At 41.2% G+C, this 24,208-nt stretch overlaps 1 protein-coding gene across 3 annotated transcripts; it reads left to right on the plus strand.

Annotated features, from left to right (window-relative positions):
* On the plus strand, nucleotides 1-24,208 carry LOC115170088 (plasminogen activator inhibitor 1 RNA-binding protein). 3 transcript variants are annotated; one of them, XM_029726358.1, is made up of 9 exons: nucleotides 1-398; nucleotides 6,647-6,839; nucleotides 15,752-15,895; nucleotides 16,085-16,153; nucleotides 16,265-16,357; nucleotides 17,574-17,751; nucleotides 19,904-19,960; nucleotides 20,160-20,321; nucleotides 22,279-24,208. In XM_029726358.1, exons 1-9 carry the CDS (start codon nucleotides 143-145, stop codon nucleotides 22,336-22,338), a joined length of 1,212 nt encoding a protein of 403 aa, XP_029582218.1. In that variant the 5' UTR covers nucleotides 1-142; the 3' UTR covers nucleotides 22,339-24,208. The 3 variants fall into 3 exon arrangements, with proteins under 3 accessions (XP_029582218.1, XP_029582216.1, XP_029582217.1); XM_029726356.1 differs by having other exon boundaries at nucleotides 10-398; nucleotides 17,574-17,775; XM_029726357.1 differs by having other exon boundaries at nucleotides 15-398; nucleotides 16,280-16,357; nucleotides 17,574-17,775.

Raw genomic sequence — 24,208 nt, forward strand, 5'->3', positions numbered from 1 at the left:
CGCTACTGAATATAACGGATATTCCTCGCGCCGGAAGAGAAGAGGTACATTTCCCAGCCATCTTGTGGTAGGTAGTATCTAGCGAATTGTTCGCACCAAGCCTCGTAGAATCGGAGGTGAATTCCGCTGAAGGGGCGCGATCATGCCCGGGCATCTGCAAGAAAGCTTCGGCTGCGTCGTAACCAATCGGTTCGACCAGCTCTTGGACGATGAATCAGACCCTTTCGAGGTGTTAAAGGCGGCGGAGAATAAGAAGAAAGAGGCGGCTGCAGCTGGTCTCACCAAGTCTGCAGCCCAAGCCGCCAAGCAGCCCAAGAAGGAGTCACAGAAGGACAGGAAGAATCCGCTCCTTGACAAGAAAGATGAAACACAGGCTGCAGTACCTCTGAAGAAAGAAGGTAAAGGTGCACGCTGACAAATTGGTGGTGCGTGTATTTCAAAACCTGCAAAAACCTAGCCAGTTTGCTAACAACAACAACATGTGTTCTGTCCTGTTGCGATCAATTTAGAGGGCAACAGAAGAACCCATTGCAAACATGCACATATCCAATGCATTATTAGACGGGTTGATCATGCATTGGATAGCATCCACCTGTGCACTCTGGCCCGCCTCTCGCTGAAATCCATTCCACCTGCAGGATGTGGACGTTGTAAATGATGGCGCTGTGGTTGCTGCGCAGGTTAATGTTTTTGTTGTGAAACAGCTCGAGCTTGGTGCACATATTCATAATATAGCCAGCTAGTTAGCTTTTGTATTCAGCTAAGAAAGAAGATAGCTATCTGTCTCTTCTAGGGATTTGCGGGACAGGCTAGCTTGCTGCGTAGTTAACTAGCTATTCTTCAAAACAACACTGATGCTACTGAACTGTCAGAAATATCGAGTTGAATGAGGCCCGTGCGTGATGCTGCACCTGCATCATTAGCAAACTAGGTAGTTCGCGCGACCTAGCCAACCAAGTCCGGTGCAGGTGGATAAACGGTGCAAGCTGACTATCAAGTTATACAGCATAGTACTGTTTTCATGTAGGTAGCTTGTTGGCGTTTGTTTTCATCTGCGCATCCGCTTTTCTAAACAGATGCTACTGTACTTCACTTTATAGCTAACAAGCTATTATTTCCTCGAAGTGCATGCGCAATGTTTTTGTAAACGAGTGCATCTGGCCAGATGTCCACCACAACCAAAGTAACATTAGCTAGCTAAGGCCCCTCTAAATATGATCTGTAGCTAAATGCATTGAACGAAGCGTGTCTGCCTGGAATCAAAGGTGCATGCTGTCAAAGTAAGAATGACAGGGCATAGCTCAGCAACTTCCTCTGGAGTAACCCAACACCTTTACTGACAGCTGGCCCATAGTTCATGTTAAAGCTGTTATATGTAACTTTTTGTAACAAATTCACATATAAATATTAGTTACAGAGCTGTCATTACATAGAAAATATCTACGGCTTCTTAGACTTGATTTCAATGTGCTTTATTTCTATGCTTTTTCTATGCTTCCTTTTACTTTCGGTTTTGCACACTAGCTTCAAACAGCTGAAAACAATATTTTTGTTTATGGAAAATATATTTCTCAATGGTTTAGATGCCACAATGTTTCTCTAAAACATGCTTGTTTTGTCACATATTGAAATTAGGCAAACTATTACAATTTTAGTAACCAGAAAATGGTTGAGCAATTTCTGCATATTTCTGCATACTGTACCCCACGGAGCAGGGTACAGCCATAGGATACCCCTGTTACTCCCATGTAATTAGGCTAACTTTGTCATCATCCAAAGCAAACTACTGACACTTTTTTTTTGTTTCAATAAATGTTTTCAGCAGCCTCACTTGTCGTTATTAACATACTTGGCTGTCACAACAACAAATTATTTGGGTGATACTTATTCTGTCATTCTAATTTGTTTCCCGACCTGCTAAGACTGACAGTGAAGTTAGTAAAGCTGTCGCACTATACTTGCATCACTGTTTGTTTACCCCAAGCTTTTTCGCCGGTTAGCTGACATTAGCTACAGGGATGCAAACTAGTCACCTTTAGGTGAAATTCGCCGTTTTGAATCCAAAATAGGTGACATACGTGAGTCGTGTAGATCCGATGAGAAAAGTTTGGGCGAGGGGGGGTGGGGCTTTGGATGACTACTGGCTGTATCCAAGGTTCAGCTAATCGTTCACAGAACAATAGAATAGAGGTCGACCGATTTAATCGGAATGGCCGATTTCAAGTTTTCATAACAATCGGTAATCGGTATTTTTGGACACCGATTTGCCGAATGATTATTATTATAATTTTTTATTTAACTAAGCAAGTCAGTTAAGAACAAATTCTTATTTTCAATGACGGCCTACGAACAGTGGGTCAACTGCCTTGTTCAGGGGCAGAACGACAGATCTTTACCTTGTCAGCTCGGGGATTCAATCTTGCAACCTTACGGTTAACTAGTCCAACGCTCTAACCACCTGCTTTACATTGCACTCCACGAGGAGCCTGCCTGTTACGCGAATGCAGTAAGAAGCCAAGGTAAGTTGCTAGCTAGCATTAAACTTATCTTATAAAAAACAATCAATCAATCATAATCACGAGTTGATGGTTGATGATATTACTAGTTTATCTAGCCTGTCCTGCGTTGCATATAATCGATGCGGTGCGCATTCGCGAAAAAGTACTGTCATTGCTCCAACGTGTACCTAACCATAAACATCAATGTCTTTCTTAAAATCAATACACAAGTATATATTTTTAAACCTGCATATTTAGCTAAAATAAATCCAGGTTAGCAGGCAATATTAACCAGGTGAAATTGTCACTTCTCTTGCGTTCATTGCATGCAGAGTCAGGGTATATGCAACAGTTTGGGCTGCCTGGCTCGTTGCGAACTATGACATAACATTGAAGGTTGTGCAATGTAACAGCAATACTTAGACTTAGGGATGCCACCCGTTAGATAAAATACGGAACGGTTCCGTATTTCACTGAAAGAAAAAACGTTTTGTTTTCGAGATGATAGTTTCCGGATTTGACCATATTAATGACCTAAGGCTCGTATTTCTGTGTGTTTATTATATTATAATTAAGTCTATGATTTGATAGAGCAGTCTGACTGAGCGGTGGTAGGCACCAGCAGGCTCGTAAGCATTCATTCAAACAGCACTTTCATGCGTTTTGCCAGCAGCTCTTCGCAATGCTTCAAGCATTGCGCTGTTTGACTTCAAGCCTATCAACTCCCAAGATTAGGCTGGTGTAACCGATGTGAAATGTTAGCGGGGTGCGCGCTAATAGCGTTTCAAACGTCACTCGCTCTGAGACTTGGAGTAGTTGTTCCCCTTGCTCTGCATGGGTAACGCTGCTACGAGGGTGGCTGTTGTCGATGTGTTCCTGGTTCGAGCCCAGGTAGGAGCGAGGAGAGGGACGGAAGCTATACTGTTACACTGGCAATACTAAAGTGCCTATAAGGACATCCAATAGTCAAAGGTATATGAAATACAAATCGTATAGAGAGAAATAGTCCTATAATAACTACAACCTAAAACATCTTACCTGGGAATATTGAAGACTCATGTTAAAAGGAACCACCAGCTTTCATATGTTCTCATGTTCTGAGGAAGGAACTTAAACGTTAGCTTTCTTACATGGCACATATTGCACTTTTACTTTCTTCTCCAACACTTTGTTTATGCATTATTTAAACCAAATTGAACATGTTTCATTAATTATTTTAGACTAAATTGATTTTATTGATGTATTATATTGTGTTCATTCAGTATTGTTGTAATTGTCATTATTACAAATATATACATAAAAAATCGTCCGATTAATCGGTATCGGCTTTTTTTGGTCCTCCAACTATCGGTATCGGCTTTTTTTGGTCCTCCAATTATCGGTATCGGCGTTGAAAAATCATAATCAGTCGACCTCTAGTAAGAATAATGGTGCAGCACTATTAAATATTATTTTATAACATGCACTTTCTCCCGCGATGACAGCTTTGCACACTCTTGGCATTCTCTCAACCAGCCTCATGAGGTAGTCACCTGAAATGCATTTCTATCAACAGGTGTGATTTGTTAAAAGTTAATTTGTGGAATTTCTTTCCTTAATGCGTTTGAGCCAATCAGTTATGTTGTGACAAGGTAGGGGTGGTATACAGAAGACAGCCCTATTTTCTAAAATACCAAGTCCATATTATGGCAAGAACAGCTCAAATAAGCAAAGGGAAATGACAGTCCATCATTACTTTAAGACATGAAGGTCAGTCAATCCGGAAAATTTCAAGAACTTTGAAAGTTTCTTCAAGTGCAGTCGCAAAAACCATCAAGTGCTATGATGAAACTGTCTCTCATGAGGACCGCCACAGGAACTGAAGACCCAGAGCAGCCAACAAGTGCTCAGCATATGTGGGAACCCCTTCAAGAATGTTGGAAAAGCATTCCTCATGAAGCGGGTTGAGAGAATGCCAAGAGTGTGCAAAGCTGTCATCAAGGTAAAGGATGGCTATTTTGAAGAATATAAAATATATTTTGATTTGTTTAACCAACTGTGTTATTTTTGTGTGTGTGTGTGTGTGTTTGTAAGTTATTTTGTTCATAATGGTGCTGCTACTGTCTCTTAAGACCGAAAATAACTTATTGACATCAGAAAAGCGGTTACTCACCATGAACTGGTAGAAGCTATTTCCTTTAACAAGTCCGACGTGAAGGATATACTGCTTTCCCGGGAACAGGCCCAAGTCCCTGTCATTTGTGTGAAGAGAAGACTGAGAAAAAGGGGGCGGAGGTCGGGCTGCCTTTTGAGAATTCGTAGGCGAGCGAGTAAAACCAATTGAAAATGAAATCGATGACCTATGAGCAAGATTAAACTACCAACGGGACATTAACTATAATATCTTATGTTTCACCGAGTCGTGGCTAAACGATGACATGAACATCATACAGCTGCCGGGTTTTACACTGTATCAGCAGGATAGAACAGCAGCCTCTAGTAAGACAAGGGGCAGCAGTCTATGTATATTGGTAAACAACAGCTGGTGCACGATATCTAAGGAAGTCTCGAGGTTTTGCTTGCTTGAGGTAGAGTATCTCACACTATCTACCTAGAGAGTTTTCATCTGTATTTTTCATAGCTGTCTACATACCACCACAGACCGAAGCTGGCACTAAGACTGCACTCAATGAGCTGTATACCGCCGTAAGCAAACAGGAAAACGCTCATCTGGAGGCGGTGCACCTAGTGGCCGGGGACTTTAATGCAGGGAAACTTAAATCCGTCTTACCAAATTTCCACCAGCATGTTAAATGTGCAACCAGAGGGGAAAAGAAAACTCTCGACCACCTTTACTCCACACACAGAGATGTACAAAGCTCGCCCTCCATTTGACAAATCTGACCATAATGCTATCCTCCTGATTCCTGCATACAAGCAAATATTAAAGCAGGGAGCACCAATGACTCGGTCAATATAAAAGTGGTCAGATGAAGCAGATGCTAAGCTACAGGACTGTTTTGCTAGCACAGACTGGAATATGTTCCGGGATTCTTCCAATGGCATTGAGACCACATCAGTCACTGGCTTCATCAATAAGTACATCGATGATGTCGTCCCCACAGTGACTGTACGTACATACCCCAACCAGAGGCCTTGGATTACAGGCAACATTCGCACTGAGCTAAAGGGTAGAGCTGACGCTTTCAAGGAGCGGGACTGTAACCCGGAAGCTTATAAGAAATCCCACTATGCCCGCCGACGAACAATCAAACAGGCAAAGCGTAAATACAGGACTAAGATCGAATCGTACTACACCGGCTCTGACGCTCATCAGATGTGAAAGACTGAAAAGATTTGGCATGGGTCCTCATATCTTCAAAAGGTTCTACAGCTGCACCATCGAGAGCATCCTGACTGGTTGCATCACCACCTGGTATGGCAACTGCTCGGCCTCCGACCGCAAGGCATTACATAGGATAGTGTGTATGGCCCAGTACATCACTGGGGCCAAGCTTCCTGCCATCCAGGACCTCTATACCAGGTCAGAGGAAGGCCCTAAAAATTGTCAAAGACTCCAGCCACTCTAGTCAATGACTGTTCTCTCTGCTACCGCATGGCAAGCGGTACTGGAACGCAAAGTCTAGGTCCAAGAGGCTTCTAAACAGCTTCTGCCCCCAAGCCATAAGACTCCTGAACAATTAAAAGGTTATCCAGATGATTTGCATTGCCCCCAACCCCCTTTGTTTTTAAACTGCTGCTACTCTCTGTTTATTATCTATGCATAGTCACTTTACCGCTACCTACATGTACACATTACCTCGAGTAACCTATACTCCCGCACATTGACTCAGTACCGGTACCTCCTGTGTATATAGCCTCGTTATTGTTATTTTGTCTAACTTTTATTTTATACTTTAGTTTATGTAGAAAATCTTTTCTGAACTTTATTTCTTGAACTGCATTGTTGGTTAAGGGATTGTAAGTAGCATTTCACGGTAAGGTCTACATTTGTATTCGGCGCATGTGATAAATAAAATAACATTTGATCAAAAAGTATTATTGAAAGAGTGGTGATCATGTGGGTTTTGTCTGCACCGCCCTCCTAATTAGTGTGTAGTCATATCGGTGTCCACCTCTAAAGCCTCCATGTGTTGTTGTGGTGGCAGGTATCAGGCGGGTGGACCGGAGGCCGGACCAGCAGGGCCAACCTGGCTCCCAGCACCAGGCCGGGCAGGGCGAGGGGCGGCCCGCCGCCGAGAGGAGGCCAGACAACAGGAGACCCCCACGTGAGCGCCGTTTCGATAAACCCCTCGAGGACAAGCCCGACGTCGGAGAGAGAGGAGAGTTCTCTGCAGACAAGTGAGTAGTTGCTGTACTAAATGACAATGCTTAGAGACATTGTTTGTTAATTATTATCGTTGATGAAATCTGGCCGTCTGGGAATCGTGGGATAGACAGATGTCCGGGACACACTGTATGCTTCAGTTCGTTATTTCTAAGTGTCAGATGACACTTCTCTCTTGGCGTTGACTGTAGTTTGTGCTCACTACTAGCTAAAGCAATGCAAACAAACCTGTCAAAATCACACCTATTATCCTCACAACCTATAACCAACAGTGCCTTCAGAAAGTATTCATACAACCTGACTTATTCCGCATTTTGTTGTTACAGCCTGTATTCAAAATGGATAAAATTAGTGAAAACATGTTTTTAGAAATCTTTGCAAATTTATTGTAAATGAAATACAGAAATATCTAAGTATTCACACCCCTGAGTCATTACTTTGTAGAAGCACTTTTGGCGGCGATTACAGCTTTGAGTCGACTTGGGTATGTCTGTATCAGCTTTGCACATCTGGATTTGGGGATTTTCTCTCATTCTTCCTTGCGAATTTTTCTCAAGCTCTGTTAAGTTAGATTGGGAGCAGTGGTGAACAGCAATCTTCGTCTTTCCACAGATTTTCTATGGGATTCAAGTCTGGTCTTTGGCTGGGCCACTCAAGGACTTTCACATGCTTGTTCTGAAGCCATTCCAGTTTTGCTTTGGTTGTATGCTTGTCCTGTTGGAATGTAAATCTTCACCCCAGTTTAGGTTTTCTGCACTCTGAAGCAGGTTCTCATCAAGGATTTTCCTGCATTTGGCTCCATTCATTGTTCCCTCTATCCTTACCAGTCTCACAGTCTCTGCCGTTGTAAAGCATTCCCATAGCATGATGCTGCCACCACCATGCTTCACGGTAGGGATGGTGTTAGACGGATGATCATCTGTGCCTTTTTTTCTCCAGACATAGTGCTTTACATTTAGTTACATTTTTGTCTCATTAGACCACAGAATCTTTTGCCTCTGTCTTTCACGTGCGTTTTTGCAAACTCCAAGCGTGCTGTCAAGTGCCTTTTTTCTCAGGAGTGGCTTCCGTCTGGCCACTCCAATAAAGTCCAGATGGGTGAAGTGCTGTAGAAACTGTTGTCCTTCTGGCAGGTTCTCCCATCTCAGCCAATGAACTCTGTAGTTCTGTCAGAGTGGTCATTGGGTTCTTGGTCACCTCCCTGACCATGGTCCTTCTTGTCCAGTTGCTCAGTTTGGTCGGAAGGCCAGCTCTATGCAGAGTCTGGGTAGTTCCATATTTTTTCTATTTCCCGATGACGGAGACCACAGTTCTCTATACTATCGATACTATAGAAATTGTTTTATATCCCAGATATATGCCTCATTACAATTCTATCAGAGATCTCGGGACAGTTCCTTGGATTTCATGGTATCGTTTCTGCTCTGACATACACTGTCAACTGTGGGACCTTATATAGACAGGTGTGTTTTTTTCTAAATCATGTCCAAACAATTGAATTGGCCACAGGTGGACTCCCAAGTTGTAGTGGCATCTCAAGGATGATCAAAAGGAATTGGATGCACCTAAGTTCATGTTGTAGTGGCATAGCAAAGGGGTGTGAGTACTTGTTACATGTTTTTAGGAATTGTAGCAAATTTATTGAAAATGAAATACAGACATCTAATTTACATATTGTATGTAAATTAGATAGGTCTGTATTTCATTTTCAATAAATGTTCTAAAAGACATGTTTTCAACTTTAGGCATAATGGGGTATTGTGTGTAGATGGGTGAGATTTTTTATTTTATTTAATCCATTTTGAATTAAGGCTGTAAAACAACAAAATGTGTAATAAGTGAAGGGGTATATGACTACTTTCTAAAGGCACTGTATATATCCTTGCATACATGAAGGGACATCACGTGCGCCAGCCGTATGGTTAGTGAGAAAGTCCATATTGCAAATGTACGCTCCCTTACTAGACGTCCGACTACGTCCGATAAATCCGCGGACGGCGTCGGGCCGCTCACAGGGGCCGGATCTTCCAGAAAGTCATCGAACGGAGTCTCTCGGACCTTCCGTTTCCGTTTAATTAAATTTTCAAATTTTGGTCATTTCTTTGCAGTCCCGGATTATTCCACGAGAGGGCGAATGGAATCATATTGCAAATGTAACATATATCACCAATCACGACACAGCTTTTTCTCCTAAACGGAAAATAATTCGAAGACGAAACTCGGTCTGCGTGGGTTTGGCATAATGGGCAGTTGGCCCCGAACAGGATGGAGTCGAGGCCTCTACGCTTTTTGAGTTAAGGCTATTTTTCTGGGATTGAAAGTCAAACAGGAAAATAGAGTGCTGATTTGACCGCTTCACATCAAACTACATGAGCCTACGGTGTCAGGAGAAAAGGAACCATGCATTTACCAATGTTCATTTCAGAGAAATTGTACAATGACACATTGGTGATATTCAACAACGAGGTTTTTTTTCTCCAAAAAGTTACATATCCAGTTGCAGCGTGTTCAGATGAGTCCGTTAAGGCAGGTTTCGGAGCTCTGCGAGATTTCTGTGATTTTCTGAAACAACACACACTTGTTCAACCCTCTGTAAATAAGTCAGTTCTTAACTTCTTGGAGCTATGTGGGACGCTAGCGTGCCCCCCGTGGCGCACCCTATCAACAGCAGGTGCATTTCAAGAGCGGCAAATTTGAAACCAAATAAATGTCAAAATTCAAATTTTTCAAACATACAACTATCTGACACCCTTTGAAAGATAAACATCTCCTTAATCTAACCACGTTGTCCGATTTCAAAAATGTTTTACGGCGAAAGCATAAAGTTAGGTTATGTTAGGAGAGTACATTGACAATAGCTGTGTGTATTGTATTGTCAATTCAAAGACAGGCGTCACCAAAACCATAAAATCAGCTAAAATTATGCACTAACCTTTTACAATCTCCATCAGATGACACTCCTAGGACATTATGTTAGACAATGCATGCATTTTTAGTTCTATCAAGTTCATACTTATATCTAAAAACAGCGTTTTACTATGGCGTTGATGTTCAGGAAATCGTTTCCCTCCAATACCGGCAGTCAAGTCATCACAACAAAATAATTAATTAATATTAGAAAACATTGGTAAAATATTATATTGTCATTCAAAGAATTATAGATTTACATCTCTTGAACGCAATCGACTTGCCAGATTTAAAATTAACCTTACTGGGAAATCACACTTTGCAATAATCTGAGCACTGCGCCCAGAAAAATACGCTTTGCGATACAGACTAACCGCCATGTTGGAGAGATCTAAAATCGAAAATACTATGTAAATAATCCATTACCTTTGATTCTCTTCATCAGATGTCACTTCCAAGGAATCCCAGGTCCATAACGAATGTAGTTTTGTTCAAAAAAGCTCATCATTTATGTCCAAAAAGCTCCGTGTTGTTAGCACATGATCTAAGCCAGCCGGACTTCACTTCACTTCACGAACGGAAAAAATATATTTACGTTCGTTCAAACATGTCAAACGTTGTATAGCTTAAATCATTAGTGCCTTTTTTAACCAGAACATGAATAAAATTCAAGGCGGACGATTGGGATCTCTTTTAAAACGTTTCGGAATGAGAGTACCCACCATCAACTCGCGCGCCAGGGGTCTAATCGGCCATCACCGTTCCAAGTCTCTTATTCGGTCAGATCTCACAGTATAAGACTCAAAACACTTTGTAAAGGCTGGTGACATCTAGTGGAAGCCATAGGAAGTGCCAAAACATTCCTCAGCCCCTTTGTTTTTCAATGGCATAGGCTTAAAGTCAATTCAACACATCAGGTATCCACTTCCTGTCAGAATCTGTCTCAGGGTTTTGCCTGCCAAATGAGTTCTGTTATACTCACAGACACCATTCAAACAGTTTTAGAAACTTTAGGGTGTTTTCTATCCATATATAATAAGTATATGCATATTCTAGTAACTGGGTAGGATTAGTAACCAGATTAAATCGGGTACATTTTTTTTATCCAGCCGTGAAAATACTGCCCCCTAGCCCCAACAGGTTAACAGAAACACTTAAAACTCAATATTCTATAAGAGCCTAACGTTCAGATTCCTGTGTCAACCAGAAATGCCTTAAAATGGTGTCATAGGGGCTGTTTTGAAGGGTTAAAAAGGTCAGATCTTTCCACAACTTCATATGTGTGACTAGGCAACCCTCATGAACTGTAAATCAGTCATTTATCCCATCAGATGTCAAAGAAAAGCTCTCTCAAACACACACACACACAGCAAGGACGGAGTGACACAGTGCGGTGCTTAAAGACACAAAGAGCCTGCAATGGCATTACCATTATCTCTAGGCTGAGACGAGTTCAATGAGACGCCCCGCTTGACCGTAGCTTGCTCGGTCTGAGCGCAGCGACCGTGAGAAAACTAGGCCCAAAATGATGCCTGCACCAATATGTCAAGTGCTTATGGGTGACAGTGAGAGAACCATTAGGGTTAGAAGCACAATTCAACCTCAGGAGCGTTCCTGAGGTCCTCCCGATCTGTGCAAGCCTAACCTTGACCCTGTGGCATTAACCGTTCATAGTGAAAAGAAGGTGTTTAGATCAAACAGTGTGCAATGACTTCTCTCCCCATAGGAATACATTGACAATTCTCCTAAATTCAACCTGCAGTCTATGTGGGTTATGAATGGCTTATGAACCTGTCTTCTATAATAATCCATAAGGCTACTGTGAGGTCTACCTGTGTCGATTCTAAGGTTCCGGAAAATGTTAAAATCACCCTAGAGCTATTGTCATATAAGCAACCTGCAGATAGTGAAAATCACGCAACTCAACCATTTGTCATTCAGTCAATTCTTAACCTCTTACATCTAGGGGGCAGTAATTTCACGGCTGGATAAAAAACGTACCCGATTTAATCTGATTATTAGTCCTGCCCAGAAACTGGAATATGCATATAATTATTAGCTTTGGAGAGAAAACACTCCAAAGTTTCTGAAACTGTTTGAATGGTGTCTGTGAGTATAACAGAACTCCTATGGCAGGCAAAAACCTGAGATGCTTCTGTTCAGGAAGTACCCTGTCTGAACATTTCTTGCCCTTCTTGATTATCTCTATCGTTTACAAAGGATCTCTGCTCTTACGTGACACTTCTCACGTCAACAATGGAGTCTCACAGCCCGGGAAAAACAGGAATGACGTAATTCAAAGCCCTGGCTGAAGCACACGAGAGCAAAAGCTAAGTGGTCACTTGATGGACTAAGCCTTAGGCGCGTGACACGCCCCGCCCCCGGCTTTCGGTTTTTTCCTCAGTTTACAGACAGGCAGATTCCCGGTCGGAATATTATCGCTTCTCTACGAGATAAATTGCATAAATATTGGTTTTAAACAGCGGTTGACATGCTTCGAAGTACGGTAATGGAATATTTCGAAATTTTTTGTCATATTTTGCGTCATGCTCGTGGCCGAGATTTAGCGTTGGGATAGTGTCTAGAACGCACGAACAAAACGTCGCTGTTTGGATATAACGATGGATTATTTGGGACCAAACCTACATTTGTTATTGAAGTAGAAGTCCTGGCAGTGTATTCTGATGAAGAACAAGCAAGGTAAGAACATTTTTCTTATAGGAAATGTGATTTTGGTGAAGGCTAAACTTGCAGGGTGTCTAAATAGCTAGCCCTGTAACGCCGGGCTATGTACTTACATTATTGCAAAATGTGCTTCATCCGAAAAGCTATTTTAAAATCGGACATATCGAGTGCATAGAGGAGTTCTGTATCTATAATTCTTAAAATAATTGTTATGCTTTTTGTGAACGTTTATCGTGAGTAATTTAGTAAAATCACCGGAAGTGTTCGGTGGGAATGCTAGTTCTGAACGTCACATGCTAATGTAAAAAGCTGGTTTTTGATATAAATATGAACTTGATTGAACAGACATGCATGTATTGTATAACACAATGTCCTAGGTGTGTCATCTGATGAAGATCATCAAAGGTTAGTGCTGCATTTAGATATGGTTTGGGTTTATGTGACATGATATGCTAGCTTGAAAAATGGCTGTGTGATTATTCCTGGCTGGGTACTCTGCTGACATAATCTAATGTTTTGCTTTCGCTGTAAAGCCTTTTTGAAATCGGACAGTTTGGTTAGATAAAGGAGAGTCTTGTCTTTAAATAGCTGTAACATAGTCATATGTTTGAAAAGTGTAAGTTTTCGGATTTAGAGGAGTTTGAATTTCGCGCCCCGCCCATCATTGGATATTGGAGCAGACGTTCCGCTAGCGGAACGTGTAGATGTAAGAGGTTTTAAGGTAGAGACTTCATATTCAGGATTCTGTTTATGTCTACCCCAAAGACGACGTGTGTGAAGCAAGAGCTTCCTGTGACAACTGGAAGTTGTTAAAAACAGCCAAGAGCTATTGTCATATAACCTGCACATAGTGAAAATCACGCAACTCAACTCTGTGTCATTCAGTCAATTCTTAAGGTAGAGACTTCATATTCAGGATTCTGTATATGCCTACCCCAAAGACAACGTGTGTCTATTCTTTTTGCAAAAAAAACAAAAACACACACAATTTGGCCATAGGGACATAGTGTGGGGCTTAGAGTCTTATACCGCCTTCAATAGTTACTTTCGTTCAAACGATTCAAGAACCGTCAGACCTAGAGCTCTGAAATTTTAGAAACCTGTTCTAGAGCTCAAGTCGATAGTGCACGGTGATTTATGGGGCTCTAGAAGGTTCTCAGACCGAGAAACCGCCTCGTGCATTTGTAATATGTTCAATTCATTTTGAATATCACGGACATGGCGACATGTAGAAATGTCCCAGAGTCGCAAGACTAGGTGCATTGAAACCGCCTCGGCCCATAGAGACGGACCCCAATGTCTCTGTCCGATAGCTCATTCAGGGACCCCGTAGTAACGCCCTGAAAAAGTGGATTTTCAGCACCAATTAAGGCCATTGCTCGGGCACCGAATGACCTATCGAGCCGAAACTTGGGATTCGGAGTCGCCTCACATAGGCCTATAGATATTGTCAGAGCTGGACCCGCAGCTATAACGTAACTATGTGTTTTATGTTTTTTTATGGTTAAAATTGAAAGCACTGTGAATTATGGGCCTTCTCTGACATATGTGATAGTTGGCTTCTATACGAGTTGGAAAAAGTGGATTTGGTATCAGTTTGGTGTCAAAATGACATCTAATTGACTGATGGACGCTGACTGCTGGGTGAATAGCAATGGAGAGGAACCACAGTCACTGCCCGGCCATCCCGAGTTCATCGAGCCAGTCAATTATGCATTTCTGCAGTATTTTTGAGCATGCCTAAATTTGTGATGCTAAATGCCCATTGAATCATATTGCAAACGTAACGCGCAATATTGCAAATGTAACGCGCATTTGCAATATGATTCAACAGCAAAAAATATCACCAAAGTTGACATGATGAAATCAACACATCGAGCGATGGAGAGGAACCACAGTCGCTGCACGGCCATCCCGAGATCATCGGGCCAGTCAATTATGCATTCTGAGCATTGTAAATTCGTTAAAAATGTTAAAAGCAACAGAGTCCCACTTCTCCCTCATCATACATGACAAGTAGACCATCTGCGTTGATTCATGGCTTAACATAGGGCTATATATCATTTGGGCAGTATAAATGCCATTTGGACCATGGTTCACTGACTTTTGGGTTTGGAAACTGACTTCCTATGATCGTACATGGCAAACGGACAAACATCCTGATTTGGCACATTCAATACTTTCATACATGTATAATTGACAAAAAAAGAATTGGACATTTCCTTTGCACATTTCTAATGGCATTTGGCAAAAAATAAAAATATGTCACTTTTGACTTCCTATGAAATCATATTCCAAATGCACAAATCATATGCCTTATGCACAAGCAAATATGTCACTTTTGACTTCCTATGAAATCATATTCCAAATGCACAAAACATATGCCTTATGCACAAGCAAAAACAACCCCAAAAATTATGTCAATAAAATATATGTCAAGTATGTCCATCAATTTTTTTTCGAAAAACGGTCCAGAAACCACTTTTTAAGGGTTGAAAAGTTTTCAAAAAATATACATTTACATTTAAGTCATTTAGCAGACGCTCTTATCCAGAGCGACTTACAAATTATGTCATTTCTTTTCAAAATTTGACTCTTGGGACTTGAATTGTGTTACATTTGCAATATGAAAATTCACTGCGGAGAGCTCTAGCTATCTATTGGATATTTGCTGTGATTTGGCACATGCAATACTTTCACAATTGACAAAAAAAAGCATTGGACATGTCATTTTGCAAAAAAATGTCACTTTTTTCCTATGAAATCATATTCAAAATGCACAAAACATATGCCTTGTGCACAAGCAAAAGAAACCCAAAAAACGACGTCAATAAAAAACGTCATAAGCATGTTCATACAGCTCTTATACATATGTAATTGACATAACAATCGAAAGAATTTCGAAAAACGGTCCAGAAACCACTTTTTTAAGAGGTGATAAGTTTTCAAAAAAAAAATCATTTTATCAAAATGAATTTTTGATAAACCCTTGGGTGTAGACTTGGGTAAGACTTGGGTATCATTTGCTGTATGAAAATCCACGGTGGAGCGCGCTCGCCATCTAAAGGAAATTTGGGGTGTTACAATTGGCAATTGCCATCGGAAAATTGCCATATGATTGGCCCGGAGATGGGCCGCTTTGGGTGGTATTTACAATCGTGTGTATGAGTCGTGCTGTGCCAATATGTTCCCATGTTATTTTGTCCAAATCAGGGGGGTATTCCCTTACATGTTTTTAAAATGTTCAATGAAGTAGTATTCATAGTTCTGAGCTGCTCATTCTGTATCTGTGCTGCTTGATGCAGAGCCTGTGTGTGTGTGTGTGCCTCCTTAGACCTTTCGGAGACCGGCCCCCCAGAGGGCGTGGCGGCGGCCGCGGTGGGCGTGGTGGACGGGGCCGGGGCATGGGCCGGGGTGACGGCTTCGACTCCCGCGGCAAACGGGACTTCGACAGACACAGTGGCGGCGGTGACAAACCGTGAGTAATTTCTGCTCAGAGTCCTTAAAGGACAAGTGGTAGTGATGGTCTTTTGGAGGGATTAGATCTTCAGATGCTCTGTGATTAGTGGTAGTGATGGTCTTTTGGAGGGATTAGATCTTCAGATGCTCTGTGATTAGTGCTAGGAATGGTGGAGCTTTTGGTTTCCATTTTTTTCGCCCTCAACAGTCAGAAATCCGAGGAGAAGCGTGGCGGGAGTGGCTCTCACAACTGGGGGAACCCCAAGGACGAAACAAGGTTGGTGTTCAAACAATCATTACCTACTCCCTTAAATGAGATGACCATTATGTGTAGGCAAGGACACAGGTCCTTTGTTGATATTGACTGGTTTGTTCCTTCGCTGTGTTGAATTTCTGTTCCCAGTGGTGATGCTGAACAGACTGCTGCACCCGAGGGAACCCCTGAGGGAGTGGCACACCTCCCTGCTGACTCTGAGAACAAGTGAGCACCTTCCTGGACCTGTCCAGTTAACTTCCCTGCACACCTCAGTGCAAAACACCCCAGGACTGCTGCTCTGCCTGTAAAACGGGACAACCTACCCATTTCGCTCCATTTCATTTAACCTTTATTTATATATATACAGTTGAAGTTGGAAGTTTACATACAGTTAGGTTGGCGTCTCATGGCATCAGTCAGGAAGTTAAAGCTTGGTCGCAAATGGATCTTCCAAATGGACAATGACCCCAAGCATACTTTCAAAGTTGTGGCAAAATGGCTTAAGGACAACAAAGTCAAGGTATTGAGCTTGTGGAAGGCTACCCGAAACGTTTGCCCCAAGTGAAACAATGTAAAGGCAATGCTACCAAATACTAATTGGGTGTAACTTCTGACCCACTGGGAATGTGATGAAAGAAATAAAAGCTGATATAAATCATTCTCTCTACAATTTTTCTGACATTTCACATTCTTAAAATAAATTGGTGATCCTAACTGACCTAAAACAGGGAATTTTTACTCTGATTAAATGTCAGGAATTGTGAAAAACTGAGTTTAAATGTATTTGGCTAAGGAGTAAACTTCCGACTTCAACTGTACATATACAGCTCTGGAAAAAAGTAAGAGATCACTGCAAAATGATCAGTTTCTCTGGTTTTACTGTTTATAGGTATGTGTTTGGGTAAAACATTTTTTTGTTATTTTCTTTATTCTATAAGCTACTGACAACATTTCTCCTAAATTCCAAATAAAAATATTTATTTGCAGAAAATGACAACTGGTCAAAATAACAAAAAAATATGCAGTGTTGTCAGACCTTGAATAATGCAAAGAAAATAAGTTCATATTCATTTTTAAACAACACAATACTAATGTTTTAACGTGTGTGTGTACATACATACATACATACATACATACATACATACATACATACATACATACATACATACATACATACATACATACATACATACATACATACATACATACATACATATGTGTATGTATGTTAGACCTGTTCTTGGAGTTAACATCACTGTACTGGTTCACTATGGTGCTGCATTTATGCTGATTTGTGCTGTTCTCAACATTCAGATCATCCCGTGGTCCACAATGCAAGCAGCCCTACAGTCAATCTAGAAGAAATCCAAAACAACAGAAATGCTAACAGACAATGTATGGTAATAGCTTTCGATAACAAATGCGTCTCTGTCTCCTCCAGGGAGAACGAGGTGGAGGAACCAAAGGAGGAGGGCCCCAAGGAGATGACCCTGGACGAATGGAAAGCCATGCAGGACAAGGAACGCGCCAAAGTGGAGTTCAACATCCGCAAGCCCAACGAGGGCGCCGACAGCAAGTGGAACAAAGGCTACGTTCTGCACAAGTCTAAGAGCGAAGATGTAAGTGACGAGAAGCTGAAAGACGTAAGTGACACAAGTCGAGTGTGTGTATATATTATTATTTTTTGCTTATCTGTAGTTGTGCAGTGCACTGTTAGGTGTATATAGATGTTTTGCCATTGTATTTGATTGTGTTTAGGACTGTGATGGTCATGGAATTCTGGATGACGTAATTGTCCAGCCAAATGACCAGGGTCTCCGTAATAACCGTTTGAATAGGAATATTTTTGTATTATTATGCTCCCGTGTGGCTCAGTTGGTAGAGCATGGTGTTTGCAACGCCAGGGTTGTGGGTTCGATTCCCACGGGGGACCATTATGGGGGAAAAATGTTTGAAATGTATGCATTCACTACTGTAAGTCGCTCTGGATAAGAGTGTCTGCTAAATGACTAAAATGTCAAATGTAAAATTATTATTATTATTGAAACATTTTTTTGGACCTACATTTTCTGCTTTCCTCCGCTCCTGACTGCATGGCTGACATAGAAATAGAATTAATAGAACAGGCATCCCCATTCAAGTCAATGAAGGCATAATGAGTGGACTGGCCATTACAAGTGTAGCCATAGGAGCAAAGCAGGAAGTAAAACAGGAAGTGTACCCATCAATATGTGCTGTGATTTGTTGATTCAACTCAATTTACATTACAAAAAATACATTCCATAGCATGAGCCACCTCAGTTATCATTTGAGTGAACATTCTACATTACCATGGAAATGATTGCATTACAATAGCAGGCATCCATTGCCAGTGTACCCATGAGTTTACCATTCAGCTATATGGGGTGAAGGAGTCAATTGAACGACCAGATTGGTGCAAGTTCAACAAATCTGATATAACAAAGTGGATATTTGTCAACTACTTCATGATTTATGTCATGGAACAGGCCACTGTGGTTACTTAAGTCCGATGTGGATATATTTTGCAGTTTTCGCTGCAAAACATGTAGAGGTTGTCCCTTTTTTAGGTTTAGAAGAAGTGACTGCTAAATGCTAACTCCTGTTCATATAAGCTGGTTAGCACAGCTAGCATACAGAAATAAGTGGTGGTAGTTTTAACTGTAATGCAGTTGATTAGTAACGATGACATGAACATGTATTTGGGTTGACATCCATACAAGCATTATAAAATGATTTTTACCTCAACATAGTGTAAAATACACATGTAAACAATAGCCTAAATGTAGGCTAATTTTGCTGGGGGGCAACAAGGAGATTCGGGGATCTTTCTCCCACGGCATTTCCCCCTACTTGTTTCCATGGCAATTCCATTGTTTTGGTCGTGTTCAATTGACCTCTTTACTGCATCTGTTGCCAGGGTTAGAGGTTCCAAGCTCCTTATATTCATAGTTTGCTACAACACCTTGCTTGTTCCAGCAAGGGCAACAAAGTTTCATCACGTTGTTAAGAGTCCATGTTATCGCAGAAAGTTTTCAATCAGCTGTTCATTCCCCCCTCCCCAAAAAACACAACTAGGGCTGTCACAATTACTGTATAACTGACGGTAATGGATGAAGACCGTCATGACAATAAAATAACCATATATATATATATATATATATGTGTGTGTGTGTGTGTGTGTGTGTGTGTGTGTGTGTGTGTGTGTGTGTGTGTGTGTGTGTGTGTGTGTGTGTGTTTATTTTTATGATGGTCTTCATTCATTACCGTCAGTTATACAGTAATTGTGACAGCCCTAGTTGTGTTTTGCATATTTTATTATGTTTTCATGCTGTATTTGAGAGAATTCTGTGTTATTTACATTTTAGGTTGTGACCGACTCAATTAAATAATTTGTTTTTAATTTCAAATCAATTTGATTTCAATTTAAGTTACAAAACATTTTCAGATATACAGTACTCTACTCAAGTGATATTGGTGAACTGTGTCATTTCAAGTTTTGGGAAAAAAGTTTTAAGTTAGAAAGAAGTTTGATGATTGATTCCTGTCAACGGATCAATATTAAACAATCTTTAAGGTTAATAAAGATTGTTAACTGTGGTGGTCTTTTTTTATGCATTTACCAACAAAAGGGCTGATATAAGCCAGATAGTAATGTTAACCAGCTAACAATCCTCTCCAAGAGGCTATGACATTACAAATGTGACTGAAATGTTCATCCTTATTGTTGGTCCTTTCTCTTGGCTGTTACAGAGACCGGCTGTGATTGATGCTCCGGAGATTGAAGCAGACACAACCCCTCTGTTCAAGGTGCCTGTTGTTTCACATATTCACCCCTATACAATTCTGATAAAACAAGCCTTTATCTACACACTCATACACATTGGCATAGTATATCAAGAGTTAAATTATGTCAAACAGTAGTTAGCATGTTGGCTATTTGAGTTGAGATGGTTGCTATCAGTGGTCTCTGGCTAAATGTAAACAACGTCAACTCTTCCTCCATCAGGGAAATCCTGACGAAGTTGGCCCGGACCACCACTTCCGCAAGCCCGCCAACGACATCACAGCCCAGCTGGAGATCAACTTCGGAGACCTGGGCCGACGCGGGCGGGGGGGAACCCGTGGAGGAAGGGGAGGTCGCGGTGCAGGAGGAGGCCGATCTGAAAAGGTAACGCTAATGGAGGCTGTTGTCACTGAACACAAATAGATGTAAATGTTGATCACAAAAGGCTGTGGTTACTAGGGTTGAATATTTTCCGGGTATTGTACAAATGTTCCATCCCGAGAATAAATCACTTTTCTCCCAGGTAACCAGGTATTTCCCTCCAAAACCGGAAGTGGCATTATAAATCTGGATTTGATTATAACTTTGATCAGCATGAAAATTCAAACCTGATGCTACCTGAGCCTGATGAGACATATATTAAATACATTTTATGAGCCCTACATTAACCACATTTAATGAACCCAAGCACAAAAATGCCCAAATGATTGTGCCATTATCCAATACATATATGATATAGGCTACTGCACATTATGCACGACAGAAAAACATAAAAAACAATAGATGTAGCTAGCTATGTGATCTCTTGGGTTAATAAATGAATCTAGCACCAGTAGGCTAATCTTTTTGAGCGTGAACTGTATTACTGTATTATATTACATGGACTGGAATTACACACATCGTTAAACCATGATAAAGCAGAAGAGAACTTGCGATTCTGGTGCAGCACAAGCGGTCTACAAAGTTACAAGCTACTGAATTTGATTTTAAGTTTGAAATATAATGGGGCCTATTTGTATAAATTAGTAGGCTGACGCATATGTACCTTTCATAATATTTCCCCTAATGTTATTAGCCTACCTCCTCTTTCTCTCTATTGCTTCATTCCTTCCTCGCGTTCAACAGTTAAATTATCGTCATCATTCTAATGTCGTCTTTTAATAATGTTGGACTAGAATTAGATGTAGAAGGCTTTCACTTCTCTTCACAATGATTGAATGGTTATGGGTCTGAATAAATAACTTCTATAGCCGACCGCCATCGCGCGTTCGCTCTTCTTTCAAACTATCTGTGAGTTCTCTTGGCTGCTGTATTTAACATTAAACAAAAAAGAGCTTGCGCTCCTCCTCTAAAAAAAACAATTATGTCCAACAAGGTATTCTAGTCGAGCTTTTCCTGCATGGAACTCCAAGAGCTAAGGAACGTTCTTTAAGGAGAGGCCAGCGGAGCACAGGTGGTGGCGTATTGAGCAAGAGACAGAGGCTATAAGTTAGAAGCTTGTTAGTAATTAATCAGTAATTAGCTAAATATAAGGCTAATACTGCATTAAATGTACCTGAAAGAGGTAGGCTAGGACATCCTATATATAGGGCTATATATCAATCTAGATTCAGGATTATCTATTTTGGATGCAATTTGAATGGAGTTGATGAAGAGAGAGAAAGATGTAGTGAATTCTCATGCATGCACTGATTCGAGTGATGGGCTGTTTTTAAAACTCTGGAGAATTGAAAAAAATATAATCGTTACAAATATAAAACAAGGTAACCCCCAAAAGCCAGCTGAAGATGGGTAAATTAGACATGCATTCGGTCTTAATATTACTGTAGTATGCTGCAGCAAATTTAGGTCACAAGAAAAAAAGTTACCAAGATGAGATGATAGGTCTACAAACATTGAGAACTGTGCTCCATGCTGAGATGGGCTGTCTGTCCCCACCCTGATTCATCATGCACAGTCCATAGAGAAGCCAGATTTAGACATTGCATATATTTTAATAGTTCCGTTTCACGCCATGGTGTTCATAGAAAAAATTTATTAGAATATACCAGTTTCTCTGTTATTTATCCTGGGTAAAAAGGGAGTGGTTTTGCTTGGTAAATCTCGGTAACCGGGTTCCCACCATTCAACCTTAATGGTTACTGACCATAAAAAGCTGTTTTCACTGACCACAAAAAGTTAAATTGGGTGCTCAAGTTGACTGTGATCATTGTTCTTATACTTGTTGAGTTGTGTTGTTCATGTAGTACCTCCCAATCCCTACTGAACACGACCCAGTATTCTCTGATTTCGTATTTAAAAAAAAAATAATCTCTCTCTCTCTCTCTCTCTTTGTCCCCAGCCAGGTGGAGTGTCCGTTCCCAACGTTGACGACCCAGAGGCTTTCCCGGCCCTGGCTTAATACTCCAGCACCGCCACTAGCCCGCCCCATCAGCACCTCCGGGCGTTAGCCCCTCCCCTCCGGGCGTTAGCCCCGCCCCATCAGCCCCTCCGGGCGTTAGCCCCGCCCCTCCGGGCGTTAGCCCCGCCCCTCCGGGCGTTAGCCCCATCAGCCCCTCCGGGCGTTAGCCCCTCCCCTCCGGGCGTTAGCCCCGCCCCTCCGGGCCCCTCCTCTACGAGGCTTACAACTTCTTCAAGTATACGAGAAAAAAAAGACTGTCATCACACCTGAGGACTGACATTTTTACCTGTTTTAAAATGACAGATAAAAGACAAAAAAAAGCGGAAAATGGACTTCTTGTTGAACTGAAGCAAATTATTGGTAAAAGTTTTGTATTTAGAGACATGATAGCAGGGATGTTTTCATACAGTATGTTTCTTTTCTTCAGATATTATGCGTACTTCATGGATATTGTTTTTGTATTGCTGCTTGAAAAAAAAATGCATTTCAGAGGTGTGTGTGTGTGTGTGTGTGTGTGTTTTAACCCCAAGGATTTGGCTGGTTTTCCTCATGACTTTATCTGAATATTTTGGGGTCATCTTAGACAAGCTTTTATTTTGAAAGGGGTGACTTTTAAGTCATGTATTACTCTGATGTTAAACTCAATACATTTGAGTACCTTTGTACTAAATCTTTTACTGTGTTTTAAAAATGTACCTGTATTCTAGTGACCCCTTGATCTTAATATTCTTCTGCTTGTCATGCAGTGAAAGGGAATTTCCTTTATTTTCCTATTGATAAGCTCTTATTTTTCTTGACCAGTGGGTCATGTGCTTTGTCCCTGGTCCTTAACTGCCTGTGTCTTCAGGGCAGCCATGACCCAAATGTATTTCTAGGCTGGTCCTTGAAGGTCGCACAGGCTTTACTACTAGTAACCTTAGGATCACTATACGAATATATTGTATGTTTTGTGTGACCAAATCTTTGTGTGTGTGCGTGTGTGTGCGCGTGCGTGCGTGCGTGCATGTGAAATTGATCGGGTTCATTGTAAACGGGAACAATAGTTACTTATAGGACTTAAAGTACTCCCCTGTCATGAACTTGACATCTTCCGGGCACTTGACCACAAGTTCAAAAGCAGCTCTCTCTTGCCTGAAGTAGTTGTTATTTCTGAGAACATCGTTGTTTCATACTAGGGAAGATGGTCGACTGTGGACATATCTTGTTTCTATCAGCACCAGTACTCTGAAACGTTATTTTTGTTGTTTTTTTTCCCCTCGTGATCATCTTTGCTGTTACTGTTCTATTATTGTTGTTGTTGTTATAATTATTATTATTATTATTGTTATTATTATTATTACTACAACAGCACTACTGCATAATTTGTCTGAAAGAAATGGACCGTTCAATGTGGAGCAATCGAGTGCTACAGAATGTATGACTGCTAACCTTGCGTATAGTCGTCTGTGTCTAGCATTTCCAGTAGAGGATTTATTTGACCGGAGTGGGTATACTTCACACCACAGGATGGGAGGACGGCTCAGAATAATGACTGAAGCGGAACTAATGGAATGGCATCAAACACCTGGAAAGCGTGTGTTAGATGCATTTAATTCCACTGATTCCGCTCCAGTCATTACCATGAGCCCGTTCTCCTCAATGAAGCTGCCACCAACCTCCTGTGCTTCACACATTTGGGTTGGGGAAGAGGTACATTTTAAGGCTGAAAGACTGAAAGCTTTATATTACAATGCTCTGGAAAGACTTGCTGGTAATGCATGGACACAGGTGACTGGCGCAAGCCTTTTGTAGTACTGTTTGAGCCACTTGATGGTAGACTTCTCTGCAAACATCCCTGTTCTAATAAATTACTTAAGAGGTGTTAAATGTA

The sequence above is a fragment of the Salmo trutta genome, chromosome 31, assembly GCF_901001165.1.
Source record: "Salmo trutta chromosome 31, fSalTru1.1, whole genome shotgun sequence".
NCBI classification, from domain to species: Eukaryota; Metazoa; Chordata; class Actinopteri; order Salmoniformes; family Salmonidae; genus Salmo; species Salmo trutta.

Excerpts from the sequence above, each read along its gene's own strand:
- LOC115170088 (XM_029726356.1), top strand. The coding sequence starts at position 143 with ATGCCCGGGCATCTGCAAGAAAGCTTCGGCTGCGTCGTAACCAATCGG. Across the intron at positions 16,154-16,264 it reads AACCCCAAGGACGAAACAAG|AATTTCTGTTCCCAGTGGTG; the intron begins GTTGGTGTTCAA and ends TTCGCTGTGTTG. Across the intron at positions 19,961-20,159 it reads ACACAACCCCTCTGTTCAAG|GGAAATCCTGACGAAGTTGG; the intron begins GTGCCTGTTGTT and ends TTCCTCCATCAG.